The sequence below is a fragment of the Orycteropus afer genome, unplaced genomic scaffold (genome assembly GCF_000298275.1).
Source record: "Orycteropus afer afer isolate SDZICR_OR568_19922 unplaced genomic scaffold, OryAfe1.0 scaffold00501, whole genome shotgun sequence".
Lineage (NCBI taxonomy): Eukaryota > Metazoa > Chordata > Mammalia > Tubulidentata > Orycteropodidae > Orycteropus > Orycteropus afer.
The window spans coordinates 1,878,194-1,898,365 of NW_006922088.1; the positions used below are offsets into that span (position 1 = coordinate 1,878,194).

Below are 20,172 nucleotides of genomic sequence, written 5' to 3' on the forward strand. Positions count from 1 at the left end.
TTTGATTGCATGGAATTCTTTGCCCCGCTCTACCAGTTGCTCATTCATGCGGGACACCTGTATAGGGCCGGGGAGCTCACAGTCTGGTGGAAGAGGCCAAGCAGTGGATACATGGTCACAGGTCAGGGTAGTGAACGCAGCCACAGAGATATGCCCCAGGGCACTGTGGTAGCTGAGGGGTCTGCTCCAGGAGGGGCAGGGATGGGTCTGGGGCAACTTCCCGTTACTCAGAACGGTAAGAGGGGGAAAAGGGTGGGGGCAAGGATGTTTGCAGGGCCCAGACTGCATCATGGGTGTCCGGGAAACGAGGCCATGAAGCAGCCTTGGAGGTGGGAACACAGGGGGTTGGGCGCACACTACTGACTCACAGGGGCTCTGGAACAAGTGAGTGGGGGAGGCAGGGCTTTGAGCCTGGGGGCCTGGGAGGCCTTGTTAAGCAGAGTGGATTTCCACCGGAGCAGGAAGGAACCACAGGAGGGTCTTAACCCAGCGAGGGGCATCATCCCACTCATGTGGACTCCCCTCTGGCTGCAGCCAGGCTGGAAGAGGCTGGCCCGGGCCAGGAGACTGGTTCAGAGCCTGGTGCAGATGTTCAGGAAGGAGGCCTCCAGCAAGCCTTGATTGGGGCTTGAGGGTGGGGCTGGAGCTTTGACCCAAGAGCTGGTTGGAGTGAGGGCTGTGGGATTTGTCTGTGGTTCCCACTGCCTGCTGGGGGGAGGCATTCCTGACCGAGGCTCACTGTATGAAGGTCCTAATGTGAAGAATACCCTTGAGGTCAGGTTCAACAGAAACTGGCCTCCAAGTGGTCCGGGCCGTCTTCTGGAACCGTGTCCACCTTGTCTTCTACCAGCCAGCCTTCCAGCTGTGTGAGGAGTAAGCCCATGTCCCTGAGCCTTCATTTCTTGTTCTTTCATGCATTCCACCAACGCCCCAAACCGAAAAACCGAAAACTAAATTCACTGCCATCAAGTTGGTTCCGACTCATAACCACCCCTCCTTGGGTTTCCGAGGTGGTATCTCTATCAAACAGGTGTCTTTCATGACTGACCCAGAGGTCAGTCCTCCAGGAGACAGCCAGCTAGCCTCAGCCTCCTTGGGACCTGATTTAGTGTCCACAGTGATACTGCCTCAGAAACCCAAGGGGGGGTCGCTATGAGTTGGGTCCGACTCAGCGGCACATAACAACAACAGGTGAGGAAGGGCCAGCGTGGAGCGCACAGCCCAAGAAACAGCCAGAGCCTTTGCGACAGGCCACAAACTTTATTTGGGTCTGGAGTTTTCCACCTAAGCGGTTCCCGGCTGAGCCGCATGACACGTGCAAAAGTCCCCCCAGAAAGCTGGGCCTCGCAGTGCGTACAAAAGGCCCCCATGGGGCAGAGCTGTGCAACCGTAAAAAAAAAAAAAAGAAAACTATGTTTGAGCGAGAACTCAGTCCCCCAGGAACCTGGCTCGGAGTACCATTCCCCGACCGTCCGCGTGCTGCACTGCTGCGGTTCCGGGTCCGTTTTCTTCCCCAATTGTGCTTTCTTTTCCGAGTCCTGAATGCTCTGGGGCAGTCCTCAGGGTGAGGAGGCCTGGCCAGCGGTGCAGGTTGAGGTGGTCTCTCACACACAAACCCCCCAACACACACAGGCCCCCGCTGGCCTCAGCCCCACAGAAAACTCAGGACTTCCCTGGCCCACCTCCACCTCCCCACCCCCCGGTGTCACAGCTTCTTCCCCTGAGCCTGGCATCTCATGTCCCAGTCAAGGGGAGAGACACTGCTGGGAGACAGACAAGACCCCAGGGGACATGGTGGGAGGGGAGGTTGTGCCCTTGGCCTCATACCCAGTCAGGTGTCTTTCATGTCTGAGTTGGTGCATGTGTGCCTGGGTGGGGTGCATCTAAGTGTGTGTGAGTGTGTGTGGCCAGAGGGGTGGGGGCCAAGGCTGGGGGAGGCACTCTTGGGATTCAGGGCACATTGACTTTGAAGGGGCTTCCAGGGACGCTTTCGTCGCCCCACTTGACGATCAGAATGTAGTCCCCTTTCTCCTTGACGGTGTAGGTGACGTTGTACACCCGATTGCCCATGTGTTTCACGTACACTTCCTCGCAGGGCGTCTTGGGCCCATGCACGCCCACCATCATCATGTTGGTGCCTGAAGGGGGAGGCGAGAGGGCTGGGTTCACACCAGGTACGGCACCCACCACAGCTTACACCCTGCACCCCAGCCTCTTCTCCTGGCCACACCCAGCCGGCCTCCCTCCGGCTCCCAAGCCTGCCTGCTTTGCTGCAGTCCACAGTGAAGGAGTTCTTCTGGCCCACAAAGGCCTGGGACAGCCCGGGGCCCCGCGTCACCACCTTGCTGGCGTCTGAGGAGAACTTAGGGATGGAGCTGTAGCTGGAGCCCCGGCTTGAGGACGACTTGGTCACAGTCTCTACCAGAACCGTGGATGTTTCATGCAGGCTGTGGCCCCCAGACAGCCGGGGACCTGCGGAGCAGAACGGCCTGGTCAGAGGGGCTTCGTGCCCGGTCCTCAGCCAGTACTGACAACCCGAAAGCTAAAGCACTTGGGGTGCTGGGTACCCAGGAAAGGACCCCCACCCCCATTCCTCAGCTGCAGCGTCCCAGGAGCGGCAGCCCCGCTCAAACAGGTGCCCGAGCTCCCAGCTCCAGTCCTTGGTTGGTAGGACTCGCCCCCTGCCCCCAGGCTTTGTCTGGAAACTCGAGTTATTCCCAGTGTAAGAGATCTTCCTTAAGAAGGAAGACACAGCCCACTAACAGTTCTAGTAGCTTCAACACGGGAAGCTTGTAATAGTCACTGACCCCTATCTTCTTGGAAGCAAGAAAGACGGGAAGTCAGGAGGGAAGGAACTTAAGCAGAGGAGCCCTTCTGATGGAAGAGTCATGGGAAGTGACAGCAATAAACAGGGAGAATGATTGTCAACAGTGACTACACACAGCCCCCGAGAACGGTTTGCTGTGTAAAGCCAGGTAACCTCAATTAGCAATCACTTGTCCGTGATGTTTAGGGCAGACGGTGGGATGGGAATGCCTGCTGGAGCCGTCAGGCTGGGCTAGGCTGCCAACTGGACTGACTGGACCTCCCCACCCTGGGGCACTCACCTGTGACCTTGGCCTTGAAGGGGCTGCCCACGATGTGCTGGGGGCCACCGTACTTGATGGCAATGAGGTAGTTGCCAGGGGCCATGGGAGTGTAAGTGACTACGTGGCCCTCGGGACATTCCCGACAGTCCAGCTGCACCTTGGAGGGGCCATCGATGGTGACGGACAAGGCCCCAGAGCCCGCGTTCAGGGTGTTCACGATGAACTCTGATGACACGCCTGTGGGGCCGGAGGCAGCCAGGTTGTAGCAGGGGAGCTTCCAGCCCAGAGCGAGACTGGGTCTCGTCTCCTCTGAGCAGCCCCTGCGAGGACTCGGGCCTGGTTAATCACTGCACCTGCCTGAGAACAAGGTGGCACAGGACCCCAGGGCCCCTCCTCCACCCCAGCCCCGAGCACTCACCAGTAGTGCCCCCCTCGAGCCCGGGGCCATAGGCTGACACCAGGCCTGGATCTCCTGCCTGGCTTTGCTCCCCAACACGGATCTTGAAGGGACTGCCAGGTATGTGGGCACCATTAAACTTGACATCAATGGAGTGGACGCCATTCTCATGGGGGATGAAGCGGATGGTGTGCTTGTCTGTGGGGCAGAGCGTTGGTGGGTGAGGCTTTGTCCTCCCCTGCCTTCCCTGAGAGCCCCAGCCTGGGCAGGGGTGGCAGGGCCAGCTCACCACTGTCCAGCTCGGAGACATAGCACTCTTCCACCGCGCCTGAGGGCGTGTGCACCCTGGCATCGATCACACCCCGCGCACCGTTCAGCTGCACCGCAAAGGATGCCGGCTGGTTCACCTTGAGCCCCGTCTCCTGCAGAGACCACAGGGGATACTGACTGCTCGGAGAGCCAGGTCTGGAGAGGCCATTCTGCAGCCCAGCCTGCTCTCGCTGTCACCCCTGCCCGGAGGCTCCCTCCTCCCAGCCCATGCCGGCCCTGCCTGCTGGCCCCACTTGGAGGGGAGGTTCCTGACAGGCCAAGGAGGGAGGTGGGAGGCAGAGGCGGGGTCTGTGACCCTCTGCATCTGCTTGCTATGAGGTGGACACCAGTCTAGGTGTTCCAAGAATGGAGGGGGCGCAGGGGAGAAGATAACATGCCCAGTCCAGGCTGGGGAAGAAAGCCACAGACACTGTAAAGCAGGCCCAACAGTGAGGAAGCAAGTGCTTGACAGAGCTTTGTGGACTGTGAGCTCTCAGCTACTCAGAGGAGGCAAGATGAGTGTGGCCTGGATGGCCCCGGTGGGCTTCCTGGAGGAAGTGGGCCAGGGGGGAGGACTGGAGAGGGCACAGGGAGGTCTCTGGGGGGAGATGAAGGTGAGCCTGGGGCCGGGGCCCCTGAGGATAACCAAGAGAAGCCTGAGGGGAGCTGGGAGGGGCTAGGGCGGGAACCCTGAAAGAGCTCAGGGCCTCTCCTGGCAGGCTGCCTTACAGAATGTGCCCTTAACCCTTGCCCTGCTGGCCTGCACGTGCCAGTTTGTCTGCTGAGAGCCTGCTCTGCACACAATCATTACAGGATAAAAGGAAGACCCTGCTCGCTCATCGAGTATGGATGCCATCTACCTACAACTCCCAACAGGCCTGCAGAGGCCGGCAGAGGGTCCAAGCCCAGGCTCTGGCAGCCACGTGCAGTTCACGGAGAGATGAGCCCCTCTGAGCTGCTTGCAAAACCTATGTACTATCATTTTGCATTTCTTTTATGTGCCTAATATGTTTTGGCTTCTAGTTTATTTAGAAATCTCAGAGGTGGGACAAAGTCCCAGTAACAGGAAGGGGCAGGTGGTGGTAAGGACAGGGAGATGAGACTAGAAGCCAGAAATAAACCTGGGAGCCCGAGGGCAGGACCATCTGATTGGGCAAAGGGATGTGTCTCTGGGCTTATTTCCTCTTTCCCCTTGTGCCAAGCCCTGTGCTAGACAGACAGGCAGAGGAAACTTCTGTCCTCCACTGTCATCTGTCGGGGGACACACACCTGGAGGCTGGTGACTGTGAGGCGGCGGGCGTCATCCGAGAGGGAGGCCACCGGCACCACGAAGGGGCTATCTGGGATGTGCTCATCATTGAACTTGATGGAGACCTCATAGTCACCTGGGGAAGGGAGGCCAATCAGCCCAGGCACCGGGATGGGGACGGCAGGGACGAACCACCCCTGCTTGGCTTATCCCAGGATAGACTCCTGGGACCAGGGATCAGCTCTGGAGACAGACACACGCTCCCAGGGGTGTGGGGTGGAGGGAGGCAGAGCAGAGAGAAAGCAAGGGGCCAGGCAATGAAGTGTCTGTAGCCTCGAGTAGCTGGTGAGCAGAAGCAGCCGGGAAGGTCAGGCGCACCCAGCCCCCACGCCTAGCGTGACACCCACCTGGCTCCTGGACAACATAGGAGACGCCACAGGAGCCATCCTTGCGGTCCTCAAATGCAATCTCGGCCTTGCTGGGCCCTTCCACGGCGATGGACAGGCCCCCGGCGCCTGCCTCTCGGGTCCAGATGCTGAACTCGGCTGGGATGAGGGCAGGGCAGGGTGGCTCTCAGCACCGTCACTGTCACCCTGGCTATCCCGGCCCCCTCCCACCCCTGGCCCCCTGCTGCTTACCTGGCACGCCGGCCACACCCCGCTCCAGCCCTGTGCCTCCAGCCCGAACCTTGTGGGCCCCACCTTCGCCCAACGGCCCCACTGTGAACTGGAAGGGGCTGCCGGGCACGTGCTGGCCGCGGTACTTGACAGTGACCGTGTGGGGCCCCATCTCCTGGGGCACAAAGCGCACACTGTATGCGCTGTCCTCCCCCTCCACGATCTCTGCAGCTTCCGTCTTGCCTGACGGGCTAGTCACCTGAGCAGCCATGTCCTGAGAGCTGGCCTCACCTGCAGAGGGTGGGAACAGTCAGGGCCACGCTAGGGCAGCTCCTGGCCCAGGACCTCTCCTCCCTCCTCGGCTCTGACCAGCCCTGGCCAGCTGGGCCTGGCTGACCACCCCCTCCCTATGCTGACCCAAAGACGGAAGGTGTGCCCTCCTCACCCCCACCCCACGAGGACCCCACCAGCCTGGCTCCCCCCGCTCACCCTCCTGCTGCCGGCTGATGCTGCCAAAGGAGCCCAGGCGTTCCCGGCCCAGGAAGTCCCCGAAGACGGCAGGGAAAGGGTCTCCGCCCACCTGGGTGGACTCCTCCACCCGCACCTCCCGCTTGGTCTCCCCGCCTCGCGTCTTGCTGATCTCTGTGCGCTCGGTGCGTGTGTACGTGTGGCTGCTGCGTGTGAAGGTGCGTGTCAGGCGCTCCTGGGCTGACACCATCTGGAACCAGTTCCCTGTGGGGTGAAACACCCAGAGAGAGGAGGCGGGTTCGGTGAGAGAGACCCAGGGCTGAACCTCCAGGAGCTGCTCCACAGCCAGCCGCAGCCCCGTCCCACCAGCACCTGCCCTGCCCAGGCTCTCCCAGCTCCCACCTGGGATCTTGAGGTTGAGGTCGCAGGTGCTGCCGATGGTGGCAATGGATGGTGCCTGTCTGCGCCGTGTGATGCTCTCCTTCATGCGGCCCTCACCAGTGACCTTCACAGTGAACGGGCTTCCTGCAGGGAAGAAGAAGGGTCAGGCTCTCAGACCATCACCACTAGCCTACTGGTCTCCCCTGCCCACTGCAGCCCAGAGCCTCACCAGGCACGTGCTTGTCGGCGAACTTGATGTTGATGATGTAGGTGCCGGGCTCTGTGGGGCAGTAGGTAACTTTGCACGTGCCGTCCTCCATGTCCTCGCAGTTGATGTCCACCTTGCTAGGGCCTTCGATACTCAGCCCCAGGCCTCCATAACCTGGGAGAAAGAGAGGGACACGTCTCCTTTGGTCCCTGCTGTCCACTGCCCACTGCCACTCTCCTCTGTCCAGACCGCAGGCTCTGCACAGAGTGGGGACCCATTGTGCACAGTGACCACTACTGATGCGCTTGGCAGGAGAGTGAGCCAAGCACTCCCTTGAGAGCTGAAGGTAGGTCTGGAAAATTCCCTGAGGTAGGTCTCTCGGGTTCCAGGGAATGAGGGAGAAACAGAGCCTCAGGACAGCTGGACTTTCCCTTTGGGGTGACACGGGGATGTTCATGCCCCCAGAATGTAAATCCCAGTAGGTTCTGGGAGTGCAGGGAGGAGGGTCTGGCCAGGGAGAAGGCAGCACCAGCTGAAGCTGGACACCCCTGGGGGCTCTGGCAGACATACCTGCATTGCGTGTGTCCACGATGAACTCTGCCACCTGGAAGGTGTGCCCCTCAGACAGGCCCTTGCCCCAGACCCGCACCTTGCTGGCGTCCCCGATCTCAGATGGCCCCACGAGGATCTTGAAGGGGCTGTTGGTGACGTGCTTGCCACTCTTGCGCACGCTCACCACGTGCTCCCCCACCTCCTTGGGGGTGAAGGAGATCCCTGTAGAGATGTGGGCATCAGGCACGGGCCTGGGTCTGGCCGGGCATCCCTGTCCTCCCAGCCCCTCCTCCCAGGCTCCTGCTGGGCGCGGTGCTCACCGATGTGCCGGTTGGGCAGGCGCTTGAGCAGACAGGGCTCCTCGTTGCCTGAGGGGGCACGGATGCTGGCGGTCAACTGGCTCAGGTCACTCTCTGTGATCTTCAGTGACACATCCGTGGATGTGCCCACGTTCAGCTGTGACGTCCTCATCGAGTCGTCCCCTAGAGGAGGTTTGGGGATCAGGGAGTTGCTACTCCATGTCGGTGCTGCTGTCGTGGGGTTCAGGAGAACTGGCAGGCCCTGCTGGACTCAGTTTGAGTCTGGAGGCCACACGCAGGCACACAGAGGCCTGAGGCCTGGGGCAGCATGGCTTCAATCCCACATTAGCTGCCAGAAACTGCTGCTGGGCCTAGCACCCCAGCTCCCCTCAGAGAACCTCTGCAGATGCATCCTTCCCAAACGTGTCAAGCCCCAAAAAGAACCTTTGGGTATTTTAATCTTGAGTCATGTGGTTTTGCAGAAATAAAACACTAGGCTGGACCACCCAGACCTCAGCGCCAGCCCTGATGAGTGTGGCTCTGAGCAAGCTGCCTAAACTCAGGGACTGGTTTCCTTGTCTGCGAGGAGAGATTACTAACACCCTGATGCCTTGAGAGTTCCTGCAAAGACTGAATGAGATCCTACGTTTCCGAGCACAGGGGTGGTGGAACGTTTCCTACCTGCTGTAGAAAATAATCTTTACATTTATCCCAAATGACCTCTCACACGAGGGGCCTCTGCCCTCATGTCTGGAGTGACTCAACACACTGGGCTTGAAAATACACCATATGCTGGGCATGTGTGTGCATATGTGTGTAGTGTATGTGCACACATGTGTATGAATGTGTGTACATGTGCGCACACACATGTGTGCAGTGTGTGCACTGTGTATACATGCGTGTTCACAGTGTGTACTGTGTGTTTGCACATGTGCATGCACGTGTGTGCACATGTGTAGTATGTGCATAGGTGTGTGAATAGTATGTGGCATGTGCACATATGTGCACGTGGGCATGAACGTGTGTGTAGTGTGTGTTGCTGTACGTGCCAGTGTGTCCACCCCACCTGTGATCTTGGCTGTGAAGGGACTCCCCGGGATGTGCTTGTCATCGAAGCGCACAATGATGCTGTAGTCCCCGGGCGCCGTGGGCAGGTAGGACACAGTGCAGGTGCCATCTTTGTTGTCCTTGCAGGTGATCTCTGCCTTGGATGGGCCCTCCACAGCCAGGGACAGACCACCTGTAGGTGGAGGTGGGACTAGGAGGTCCTGCCTCTCTGCAGTGCTTCGCTGATCCCCAACCCCAACCCTGTGCCTGCAGCCCCTACCTTCCCCAGCATCCTTGGTGACGATGGTGAAGGTGGCCGGCTTGTTGACCATGCCGTGGCTCAGGCCTGGCCCGTAGGCACTCACATGGCGACTGTTGATGGCGTCCACATAGAACTGCAGGGGGCTCCCTGGGGACAACACAGGGGGTTGGGTCAGTGGGGGGCCAGGGGCTGAGCCCACCTTGGCACCCAGCAGCCTCCCCCCGAGCCTGTGTCTGTGCCTCTGGGAGCTGACTGGTGGCAGTCTGCCTCCCACCGGGCCCAGCCTCATGTCTGCATACAGCAGCCACTCAAGATGGATTTGCTGGAAGCAAGCTGAGAATGAAGTGGCGTGGCTCCCCTCACCAACTGGCCCCGCTCACCAGGGATGTGGTTGCCGTCATACTTGATGCCCATCTGGTGCAGGCCCTTCTCGGTGGGCGAGTACCTCACCGTGATGGTGCCGTCCTTGTTGTCTGTGATGTTGGGTCGTGCAGTTTTCCCGGAAGGCATCCGCACCTCCCCTGCCGGGCAGACATGGTTACCACAGGACCCCGGCTGCTCCCACCACAAACCCCCTGCTGGCCCAGGCCCCCACTCCTGTGTGGTTCTGTGTCTACCCAGAGACCAAGTGTCCAGAGACAGCAGACTTCAGGCTGAGTTTCAGCTCTGCCAGCTTGCTGTGTGGCCTTGGGTAGCTCACGTCCCCTCTCTGGGCCCCGGTTTTCATCTCCAAGGTGAGGGTAGGCCTGGAGGAAGGCCCCAGGCAATACCTGTGAGCTCCCCTTTCTGCACGGTGAAGGGGATGACCAGGTTGAAGGGTCGTAGCATGGACTCCATGGGCTCCACGGGTACCACAGGCTCCTCGGTGGCCTGAGTGGGTGAGAGGGAACAGGCATTAGCTGTGGAAGGCCTGGGGCACTTGGCCTGAGCCATGACTGAAATCAAAGAGAATTCAGGAAAGAACAAGATAGTTAATGGTGAACTCAGGCAGGAGAGGCCTGTCAGCTGCAAGAGAAGCGATGTGTGCACCCCCCCACTGGGGTCCACCTGCCCAGCCTAGCTCCCACCTGCTCCCCAAGAGGCCCCAAACAATGTGCCCAGCAGCTCTGGGCGCTGAGGATCAGAAGAAGTGAAGCAGAGGAGAGCTGGACTGGTGGAGGCGACAGTAGCCAGTGTGCAGGGTAGGCACCAGGCCAGTAAGGAGCCTAGGGCCGGTGTAGCTCCTCCACGTGGGCCAAATGGTCACACGCCTGGGGAGGCAAGTCTCGGAGACCACAAGTGTGGCAGGCCATGCACTCAGCTCAAGGGACCAGGAGCTAACTCCAGCCTGACCCCCAAATCCAAAAATCCAGACCAGTTGCCATGGAGTCGATTCTGACTGATGACCACACGTGTTTCAGAGTAGAACTGCCCTAGCGGGTTTTCGTGGCTGGGACCTTTCGGAAGCAGACAGATCTTTCTTCCAAGGTGCCTCCGGTGGGTTCGAACCACCAAGCTTTCAGTTAGCAGTCCAGCGTTTAATCGTTTGTGCCCCTGAGGGACTCCTGGGCTAGCCCAGGGACCCAAAATCCTGAGCTGCCCAGAGGGCAGGACAGATGCCTTGGTTGCTTCACCCTCTGCATCCTCCTGCAGGGCCACCTCTGGGGAGATGATGCCGGGGACACTGGGTGTGAGGGTCAAGAGGAAAATGAGTTCCTCCAGAGTGGGCCTCACCATCCATGCGGCCAGAGGCAGGGCTAGGCTCCCCAGGCACTTTGGGAAATGTGGTCCCAGCACCTGGCCTAGAATCATCAGATGTTGGCACAGGTCTGCGATTCCTGCTGCTGCTGGGAGAGTCCGCCCCAGCCCCCCGAGCCTTGCCACAGCTGAGAGAACCCCCCCAACACACACTCCCGTCGCGGCCTGGAGCTTACCAGCACGTGGAAGGGGCTGTTGGGGATGTGCTCGCCTCCGAAGCGAATGGTGATGACGTACTTGCCCGGCTCGGGCGCTGTGTAGTAGATGTCAAAGGTGCCATCGTGGTTCTCAACCACGTCCACGTCAAGCTCGGCCCCATCAGGCGTGGACACTGTGCATGTCACCTTCCCCTTGCCTGCTGCCTTGGCGTCCACGGTGATCACCGTCTCCTCCCCGATCTGGATGCGGGGACCCAGGCAGGCGCCTGCCACACAAAGGTGCCAAGTCAGGGGCCAGTGGGGGCTGAGCCCAGCCCCTCCCTGTTCCCTGCTGTCCTATGCCACCTGGCCCTCAGCAAGAAGATGGAGGCACTCACCCAGGCCATGGCCGCCGATGGACACTGGAAAGAGAACAAGAGTGTGAGGGTGTATAGACCCTGGATTGGGTGGAAGGCTGGGAGGGGGGAGGACGGGCCCGCTGGGGACTGGGCCTGGGACCTGGAGGGCTTTGAGGAGGTGTGCCCGTGGTAAGCAGAGGCAGATGGGGGCGGGTGGGTGCCCACCTGTGACGAGGCACTTGCTGGCATCCCCCGTGGGCAGGGCGTGAATGCAGAAGGGTGAGTACGGGATCTCGTCACCGCCGTACTTGATGGTGATGGTGTACCGGCCACTCATGTCCGGCAGATAGGACACAGTGTAAGTGCCATCCCCGTTGTCTCGGATGTTGGCCTTCTTGGGCTTGCCCTCAGGGTCCTAGGGGAGCAGCAGTGGTCAAGGCCTGCCCGAGCCTGGGCTGGACCTGAGGCAGGGGGGCCCATGGAGACTCACCAGGATCTGGACAGTGAGCAACCCCTCCCCGGCATCCCGGGCATCAATGGTGAACTCCACAGGGAAGCTGGCAGGGATGCCCGAGGCGTTGAGACCAGGCCCGCTGACCCGCACCTTGCTGGCATCATGGGCTGGGAGCACCTTGATCTTGAAGGGGCTTAAGAGGCAGAAGGGATGGACAGTTGGCTACGGGTCAGAAGGGGGCATCCCATCCCATGTTGGGCCTGGAGTCCTCCCCACATGCATGGGCAGGAAGGAAAAGAGCCAGCTCCCAGGGTTTAGCTCCCATCCTGAGTCTTGGGAAAGGCCCCTGGGGGACCCCATGGCAGAGCCTGAGCATGGCCTCCTCCTTCCCCAGGAAGAGGCTATGGTTCGTCTGAGGGTCCAAAGAACACCCTCGCCCGGCTTACAGCCCTTTCCCCCAGGTGCGGTTTTGTAGCTTCAGGCAATAAACGCTTAGCCCGAGGGGAGCCCCTGGGGCTACGCTGACTCCAGGGCGGAGAAGGAGGAGCCAGAGAGGGAGCCCTGGGGTGGCGAAGCAGCTGGGGCGGCTGGGACAGAGCAAAGCTGGGTAAGGGCCCTGCAGCTATGGCCCTGGGAGGGCCCCTGAGCTCAGCCACGGCGTGGGCGCGGCAGCTGGGCCTCACCTGCGTGGCACCTCTTGGTCAGCATACTTCACGGCTACCGTGTAGGGCCCATCAGTGGCCGGGGTGTAGTGGACAGTGTGAGTGCCGTCCCCGTTGTCACGCACCTCTACGGGCTCGGCTACACCTGGGCAGGGGAGCAGGTTTTAGCAGCGCCTCTCAGCACCCCATCCCATCTCCCTCCAACTGTTCCAGACGGTCCATACCTGTAGGGCCCAGTACGGCCACCTGCAGGGGGGCCCGGCCAGCCTGGCTGCAGTCCACTGTGAAGGTCTGGGGGACCCGGGCCCTGACGCCAGCCCCCAGGCCTGGCCCCGAGCACTTCACCTTTCCTGGGTCCACCACATCCTTCACTGGTACCCTGAACGGGCTCCCTGCAAGAAGAAGGGTGTCAGCCCCTGCCACCTGCCTGGGAGGGCCTCCCTGATACCAGGGGACCAACCCAGGAGGAGGAATTTCTTTCCACAGGCAGGCCAAAGCAGCATGACATGCTTAGGGACTTGCTAAGAAAACAGAAACAAGAATAAATGAACTTGGGCCCAGGCTGAAGCTGGACAGGCCTCACTCATTTGGGCCACAGGCCTGGAAAACGCCTTCCTAAATCAGTAACAAAAGAGCTCTGGTGGTGCTGTGGTTAAAGCATTGGGCTATTAAGCAAAAGGTCGGTGGTTCGAACCCACCAGCTACTCTGTGGGAGAAAAGTGAGGCAATCTGCTTCTGTAAAGATGTACAGCCTCAAAAACCCTATGGGGCAACCCTGTCCTATAGAGTCGCTATGAGTTGGAATCGACTCAAGGGCAGTGGGTTAAAAATGGACTACTTTAAAAAGACATGCACTGTTGATATTGTGGTTGATATAATAAAAAATATGTGAAGTTAGGTAAAATATGGTGAGGAAATTTGAGCAGGCCTGGATTATGCACTAACTGGAGAGGGGCCCAGCCGGTAGCTCTGCCCTGCAGGGGAGCAGGGCGACAGGAACTCCGTGGCTGCAGGCAGAGGGCAGCGAGGCAGTCTTCCCCTGACAGTCTGTGGGATCTGCATGCCCAAGGCTGCATCCCAGGTGGGGACTAGGATGCTAGGGCTGGGCCTCGGGGGGTGATGTGGAGGGCTGTGACAGCAGCAGCCACACCCTGGCTCTCGGCCCTGCCCCTAGCGCCAGAGCCTCCCTGTCCGTGTTCTCCCTCGACCTAGGCTACTCCCTGGCCCTGCTCCTAGGGGTCCTCTCTTCAAACCTCCACATCCGGCCTCCTTCTAGTTTCCCTCACTGAGCATGCACCCTGCTGCCCTCGCCCCAGCCCTCGCTGCGCACCTGGGATGGGCCGTCCCCCAAAGGTGATATTGACGTCGTAGTCTCCAGGGGTGAAGGGGATGTACTCTACAGTGCAGCTGCCATCCTTGTTGTCCTTGCAGGACATCTTTGCTTCCGAGGGGCCCTCAATGGCCAGGCCTAGGCCTCCGGTGCCAGCTCCCCTGTAAGACGACAGCCCCTCAGCTCAGCTAGGACCAGGAGAGGCGGAGGTGCAGGAGGGCAGGCTGCTAGGGGCCCAGCTGAGGCGGGCTGAGCTACCAGGGCTGATGTGGGATACCGGAAAGGCTTGCCCCTGGGCCACCCCTTGAGAAGGGATGGGGTTGGGGTGAGGCACACAAAGAAGGACAGAAAGACAGGATGACCTCAACCTCAGGGTTAAGGTCAGGAAGGAAAGGATACCTGGTCTCCACAGTGAAGCGGTTGGCCTTGTTGACCAAGCCGCCTTCCAGGCCTGGCCCAAAGGCCCGGACTCGGGTGGGGTCGCAGCCCTCTGTCACGCCCACTCGGAAGGGGCTCTTGGGCACAGCTACCTCATCATACAGCACCTCCACCAAGTGCACGCCTGGAAGCCAGAGCGCGAGGAGTCAGTGTGGGGGGAGTGCATTCACCCAGCCCACCCCAGGCCACTGGGACCCAGACCCCCGCCCTGACCCCCCGCCGGCCTCTCACCCTCTTCATAGGCCGTATACTGCACTCGGTAGGTGCCGTCCCCATTGTCTGTCACGTAGGTGTCTGTCTTAGCACCCGAGGGGTTGAGCACACGTGCTGTCACGTGGTTCCCTCCCGTGGCTGTTAGGGACCTTGCATCCACGGTGAACTCGGTGGTCACCTCACGCAGGACACCTGGGTCCCAAGAGAGGAGTGTTCAGCACAGCATGGGGGCAGCCCTCGCGTAGATGCTCACCCCCCCCCCCGGCTGCCTCTCACCCCCGTACCCCAAGGCTGCCCCTCGCTTGGGCCTACAAGCTTCCAGCTAAGCCCCAGCACTTGCTATCTTCCCTGGGAGCTCCCAGACCCTGGTCCATGGCCTCTGCCTTAGCTCCTCACACCACATGGTGACACATCCTGTTCACGTCAGCCCCCTCCTCAGGTTGTGAGTCCTTAAGTCTTACATTCCTCTTTGCAGCCCCCATACCCAGCACAGGGCTGGCCCCCAGCCCAGCAGGTAGACACTCAACCCTCCTGAACTGAGCGGACAGTCTCCTGCCACCCACTCCCTGATGCCCTCTCTCTGTACCCTGTAGGACAGGGTTCTTAGTTTTTCTGGATCCCGAGCCCAAAACACCAAACCAGTTGAACTGGAGTTGGGCCCGGCTCATGGGGCCCCAGGTTAGAACCATGTTCCACAGGATTTGCAGTGGCTGGTTTTTTTGGAAGTGGATCACTAAGCTTTTCTTCCCAGGCATGTCTGGGTGGATCTGAACCACCAACCTTTCACATAGTGAAACACATTGCCATCGAGTCAAATCCAACTCAGAGCAACTCCCGTTGGGTTTCCAAGGCTACAAATCTCTAGGGAAGTAGATCACCCCATCTTCCTTCCAAAAAATGGCTGGTGGGTTTGACTGCTGACCTTCTGGGTAGCAGCCAAATACCTTATCCACTATACCACCAGAGCTCCTAGTAAGTTAGTAGCAACCCCTTTTTCTGAATCAGGTACCCCTTCATCTGGTGGAAGTAGAGAATCTCCACAGAGAAACACCAGTGGGCAGACACAGTTGTGCCACGAGAGCAGATGCCAATTTCCCCTCCGTGGCCTGCCCTTCCCCTGGGCTCCTCCTCTGAGCTGTCTGAGTCCCTCAGGACCCTGGGACTTCTCCCCAGGCCCCTCCCCTCCCCTAGTACCCCCCAAGCCCTCACCGTGAGGCTCCACGCCAGGCCCAGAGACCTTGATGCCGCTGGTGTCAACAGCGGGCTGCACGTGGACACGGGTGGGGAACTTGGGTACAGGGTGCCCGCCATACTTGATAGTGATGGTGTAGGTGCCGGGGAAGGCGGGGCTGTAGGTGATGTGGTAGGTGCCGTCGGCGTTGTTGTGGATCAGCACCTCGGCCTTGACGCCGGCGTCTGAGAGGATCTCAATGGTCAGCTCAGCCTCGCCCGCCTCCGAGCAGTCCACGGTGAAGGTGGCGGCCTCACCAACCTTGCCACGCTCCAGGCCTGGCCCACTAGCCCGCACCTTGCTTGGGTCAAACACAGGCCGGATGGTGGCCTTAAAGGGCGAGCCAGGGATGTGGGCCTCGGCAAACAGGATGTTGATGGTGTACTCGCCCGGCTCTGTGGGCAGGTAGCTGACCGCACATGAGCCATCACCGTTGTCCTGGCACTCGATCTTGGCTTCACAGGGGCCCTCCACTGTCAGCCCCAGGCCACCTGTGCCAGCCCCCTTGGTGTCGATGGAGAATGGCGCTGGGCTGCCCACCAGCCCACCCTTGAGACCAGGGCCGTAAGCACAAACCTGGGGGGAGAAGCAGGAAGTGTGGGTCCCCTAAGCCTGGCTGCTCCTGTGCCCCACCCCCATCCCCAGCTCTCCACCCAGCTAAGCCCCTTCAGTCATAGCAGCTACAGTAGACTGCGTACTCAGTGCTACCCCTTATAGCAAGTCCAGAGAGTAGACAGAGGCAGGAAGAGAAGGAATCTGTCTAGTTAGTGGACCTGAGACTGAAGCCCACTCTGGCTCCAAGGCTGGCTCTTAATCATCGAGTTGTCTTCAGAGCAGGTCCTGGGGTAGGGGAACTCTGGCCCTGGGTCCCTGGCTGTGCCCACTCCCAAGTACCCAAGTCCCTCTGGCCTGTGTCCCTGTGACTCATCCATCTCCCCCCCGCAACCACCAGCCCCCAACTGCCCTGTCTCCTCACCTTGGAGGGGTCAGGTGGCAGAACACCTTCCACAGCAAAGGGGCTTCCAGGTACCAGGTGGCCATCATAGGTGATGTCTACCTTGTAGGGCCCCTCCTCAGGGGGCATGTAGCGCACAGCCTGGGTTTCGGCCCCACCCCCAGGCTCCAGCTTGCAGGGGATGGGCCGTCTTGAGGGTGAGGTCATCCGCACATCCAGCTGGCCCTGCCCGCCGGCCCCACGTGTGTTCACGGTGAATGCCTGCTCCTGCCCCACAGCCACCTCTGTGTAGGGAGCACAGGCACTGTGAGCAGAGACTCCAGCCCAGCCCACCCAACACTCCCTCCCTCCCAGAGCAGCTCTCGCCCACTTACTGCTGTTAAGGCCTTGCACTTTGACTTTGCTGAGGTCCAACGGGGGTGCCACATTCACCACAAAGGGGCTCTTGGGGACAGGGTCCCCACCATAAGTCACTGTCACTGCCATGTTGCCCTATTGGGTACAACAGCAGGTCAGAGCTGGGTGCCTCGGACACAGCTCAGCACGGTCTCCTTGACTCAGAGGCCCGTAGCAAGAGAGAGGACAGGGAGGCAGCCAGGAGGCCAGGAATACAGAACTGACCCTATGAGACCTGAGGGAGGAAACCAGACCCAGGTGGGCCGGGGGGGGGTGGGCGCACCTGCTGGACAGCTGTGTACTTGACCGTGTAGGAGTAGTCGTGGTTGTCAATGATCTCAAAGTCCCGCACAGCCTCGCCCTTGGCTGCCCCGGCAAAGTGCACATCCAGCTTGGCCTTGCCGGCACCCTTGGTCAGCACTGTGAAGTGAGTCGGCTTCCCAACTTCCACACCTGGGGAACCCCCACGAGATGCTGGTAAGGGCCTGGTGGCTAACTCACCCCAATGTAGTCCAGCCCGACCCCTGCCCAGATGCCTACCTGTGCGGTTCAGCCCTGGGCCCTCAGCCTTGACCTTGCTGGCATCGTGGGAGGGGTCCACCTTGATGTGGAAGGGACTGGCAGGGATCTCCTGGGTGGGGGGAAGGCTTGGTCAGGGGGGCTGTATCCCTGATCTGGGCTGGATACACTGACAAGATATTCCCAGAGGACCCACTATGGACAAGCCAGGCTCTCAAAGGGCCCCCTCAGCTTCTCCCACAGCCCACCAACCATACCCAGGAAGTTCTCAATAAATGTCTGTGGACTTGTGCTCCCTCAGCTCTTCCCTGCCTCTAAGCAACAGCATCTCAAACTGCCTGCTCCTCCAAGAGACTGAGGTACCTGGTTGGCGAACAGCACCATGATAGTGTAGCGGCCAGCCCCCGGGGGCGTGTACTTGACTGTGAAGGTGTCATTGTCATTCTTGATGATGTCAAAGTCAATGTCAGCCTCTGCAGGGCCCACCACGCCAGGGGCACACTTGATGCCAATGCTCACATCGCCTGAGGAGAGGCAGTCACCTGGCTGTGAGTTGGGGCTCAACCACCCCTCCACCTGACCAGTCCCACAGGAGCCCAGTTGCTGGAACCATGTTGGGGCCTTGAGCCTGGACAGGACCCTGAGCCCCACCCACCCTGGGCCACCCCCGGGCCCCACACTTTGCCAAGACCCACCCATGACCCGCCTCCAGGCCTGGCCCCACCTACCACTCCAGGGCTGGGCTTATACCTTGGCCTGCCTCGCTGCAGTCCACGGTGAAGTAGGTAGGCTCATTGGCCTTGAGGCCTGTCTTCTCCACACCGGGGCCATACACCTTCACCCGTTCAGGGTGACTGCCCTCTCCCACATTCACCTGTGGGAAGGGGTGTTGGTCAGCATGGTACCCCTCCCTCAAACCCACTGTGTCCCCAGCACTACCCATCCCAGCCTTAGGCTCTTTATGCGGGCCTGGAGATGGGGAGGGGTGGCAGAGCCCAGGGACAGCCAGCACGTCCTGCGTGGCCTTCCCTCTGGGACCTCTGGCAGCAGGTATGGGGCAGGGCATGGGGGAACAAACCCGGAAGGGGCTCTTGGGCACATTGACGCCTCCCCAGGAGATGATGATGGTGTGCTTGATGGGCTTGGTGGGCACGTAGGAGCAGCGGAAGGTGCCGTCGCCATTGGGGATGACTTTGACGTCGATAGGGCAGCCCTCAGCATCCTGTGGACATTCCCCAGGCAGGGCTCTGAGTGGGCTTTGGCCTCCTCAGAGCACTAAGCCCTCTGCTGGCCTCATGTCAGACTCAGCCATCCTCCTTACCCACGCCTACATGCTCACTAGGAGCTCTGTTGGCATAGTGGTTAAAACATTCGGCTGCTAACCAAAAGTCCAACAGTTCAAACCCACCAGCTGCTCCGCAGGAGAAAGATAAGGAATCTGTTTCTGTAAAGATTTACAGCCTTGGGAACCCTATGGGACAGTTCCATCTGTACTATAGGGTCACCATGAGCAAGAATCAACTCACTGGCAGTGGGTGACATGCTCACTGCCCCCTCACCCCTGACGTCAGGCCCGTGGAGCCCAGTGCCCTGTGCTCTAGTGGCCAGAGCCCACTTTGGGAGCCAGAAGACCAGGTTCCAGGCCATCTGTGAGACCCTTCTCCTATCCAAGGTTTGCTCATCTCTGAAGTGTGTTGTTAAAGACTAACTCACTGCCGTGGAGTTGGACCCGACTCATAGCGACCCCTCCTTGGGTTTCCGCGGCAGTATCACTACGGAAGTAGATTGCCCAACCTTCCTTCCGAGGAGGGGCTGGTGGGTTTGAACCGCCAGGCTTAGGGTTAGCAGTCAAATGCCTTAGGCACTGCACCACCAGAGCTCCTTCCTATAGGAGTGTTCTTGGAGGAGGAAAAAAAACCCAAAACCAAATCCACTCTGGGAGGAGTCAATTCAGACTCACAGTGACCCCATGTGTTACAGTTGATGAGGGAGTTACATCAGGTTCTTAAATTATGAATAATGACTTTTGAAAGATGAACCATCCTCTTGCACTGACCTTCAAGGATATGTTCATACCTCTAGGGGTCAATGGGCACCAATTTAAGAAACTGACTTAGGAAGCCAATGTCTCATTCAATGAAATCATCCTTCAATTACAAATGATTAGTGCAGAGATAAATATTGTTATAATCGTTAAAACGTATTTTTTAAAGTACCCCTAGTAGTACGATGGTTAAAGCACTCAGCTTCTAAACGAAAGGTAGTGGTTCAAACCCACCAGATAGCTGCTCCTTGGGTGAAAAGACTTGGGGAGCTGCTCCCATAAAGATACAGTCTAGGAAACCCTATGGGGCAGTTCTACTCTGTCCTATTGGGCTGCTATGAGCTGGAACCGACTGGATAACACACAATAGCACAGCACTTGTGGACCCCTGAGAATGGGCCCTGACATTCCCAGATGCTACAACTTCCTGCCTGGAGGGCCCTGCCCCTAGCCTGCCCCGGCCCTCTTAGGGCTCCTACCCCCAGTGAGGGCAACAGAGACTGGGCGATGGCCCACCTGGGCATAGAGCTTCAGGTCTCCCTTGCCAGCTAAGCGGGCATCAATGGTGAACTCTGCAGGCTTGTCCACGATGCAGCCAGTGGGCTCCAGACCAGGCCCAAAGGCCTTCACCTGTCAGGGGCAAGAGCAGAGGCTGGGTGGGAGCTGGGGGAGGGCCAGCTCAGCAACCCCCCGGCCTGGTGTGAGGAGCCGGGGCCGCACCTTATCTGGGAAGCAGTCGGGTGGGGCCGGCTGGATGTGGGCGATGAAAGGAGAGTCTCGGATGTCCTCGTCGTCACAGATGACATGTACGGCGTACTC

At 59.6% G+C, this 20,172-nt stretch overlaps 1 protein-coding gene across 1 annotated transcript in view; it reads right to left on the reverse strand.

The window, feature by feature from the left end:
- Positions 1 to 1,950: 1,950 nt before the first annotated feature.
- Positions 1,951 to 20,172, reverse strand: part of FLNC (filamin C) — a 28,719-nt gene continuing 10,497 nt past the window's right edge. Inside the window, 37 exon segments of the mRNA XM_042782900.1 lie at positions 1,951 to 2,138; positions 2,263 to 2,472; positions 3,108 to 3,326; positions 3,508 to 3,684; positions 3,776 to 3,908; positions 5,065 to 5,180; positions 5,452 to 5,589; positions 5,683 to 5,952; positions 6,151 to 6,393; positions 6,532 to 6,654; positions 6,740 to 6,892; positions 7,289 to 7,492; positions 7,591 to 7,752; positions 8,636 to 8,809; positions 8,897 to 9,025; positions 9,259 to 9,399; positions 9,649 to 9,748; positions 10,030 to 10,128; positions 10,792 to 11,039; positions 11,151 to 11,174; positions 11,337 to 11,526; positions 11,602 to 11,758; positions 12,249 to 12,372; positions 12,452 to 12,619; positions 13,558 to 13,718; positions 13,957 to 14,119; positions 14,227 to 14,400; positions 15,418 to 16,015; positions 16,416 to 16,678; positions 16,769 to 16,886; positions 17,074 to 17,243; positions 17,331 to 17,421; positions 17,673 to 17,833; positions 18,060 to 18,183; positions 18,388 to 18,531; positions 19,870 to 19,983; positions 20,074 to 20,169. Coding sequence (XP_042638834.1) covers positions 1,951 to 2,138; positions 2,263 to 2,472; positions 3,108 to 3,326; positions 3,508 to 3,684; positions 3,776 to 3,908; positions 5,065 to 5,180; positions 5,452 to 5,589; positions 5,683 to 5,952; positions 6,151 to 6,393; positions 6,532 to 6,654; positions 6,740 to 6,892; positions 7,289 to 7,492; positions 7,591 to 7,752; positions 8,636 to 8,809; positions 8,897 to 9,025; positions 9,259 to 9,399; positions 9,649 to 9,748; positions 10,030 to 10,128; positions 10,792 to 11,039; positions 11,151 to 11,174; positions 11,337 to 11,526; positions 11,602 to 11,758; positions 12,249 to 12,372; positions 12,452 to 12,619; positions 13,558 to 13,718; positions 13,957 to 14,119; positions 14,227 to 14,400; positions 15,418 to 16,015; positions 16,416 to 16,678; positions 16,769 to 16,886; positions 17,074 to 17,243; positions 17,331 to 17,421; positions 17,673 to 17,833; positions 18,060 to 18,183; positions 18,388 to 18,531; positions 19,870 to 19,983; positions 20,074 to 20,169 — 6,267 coding nt within the window.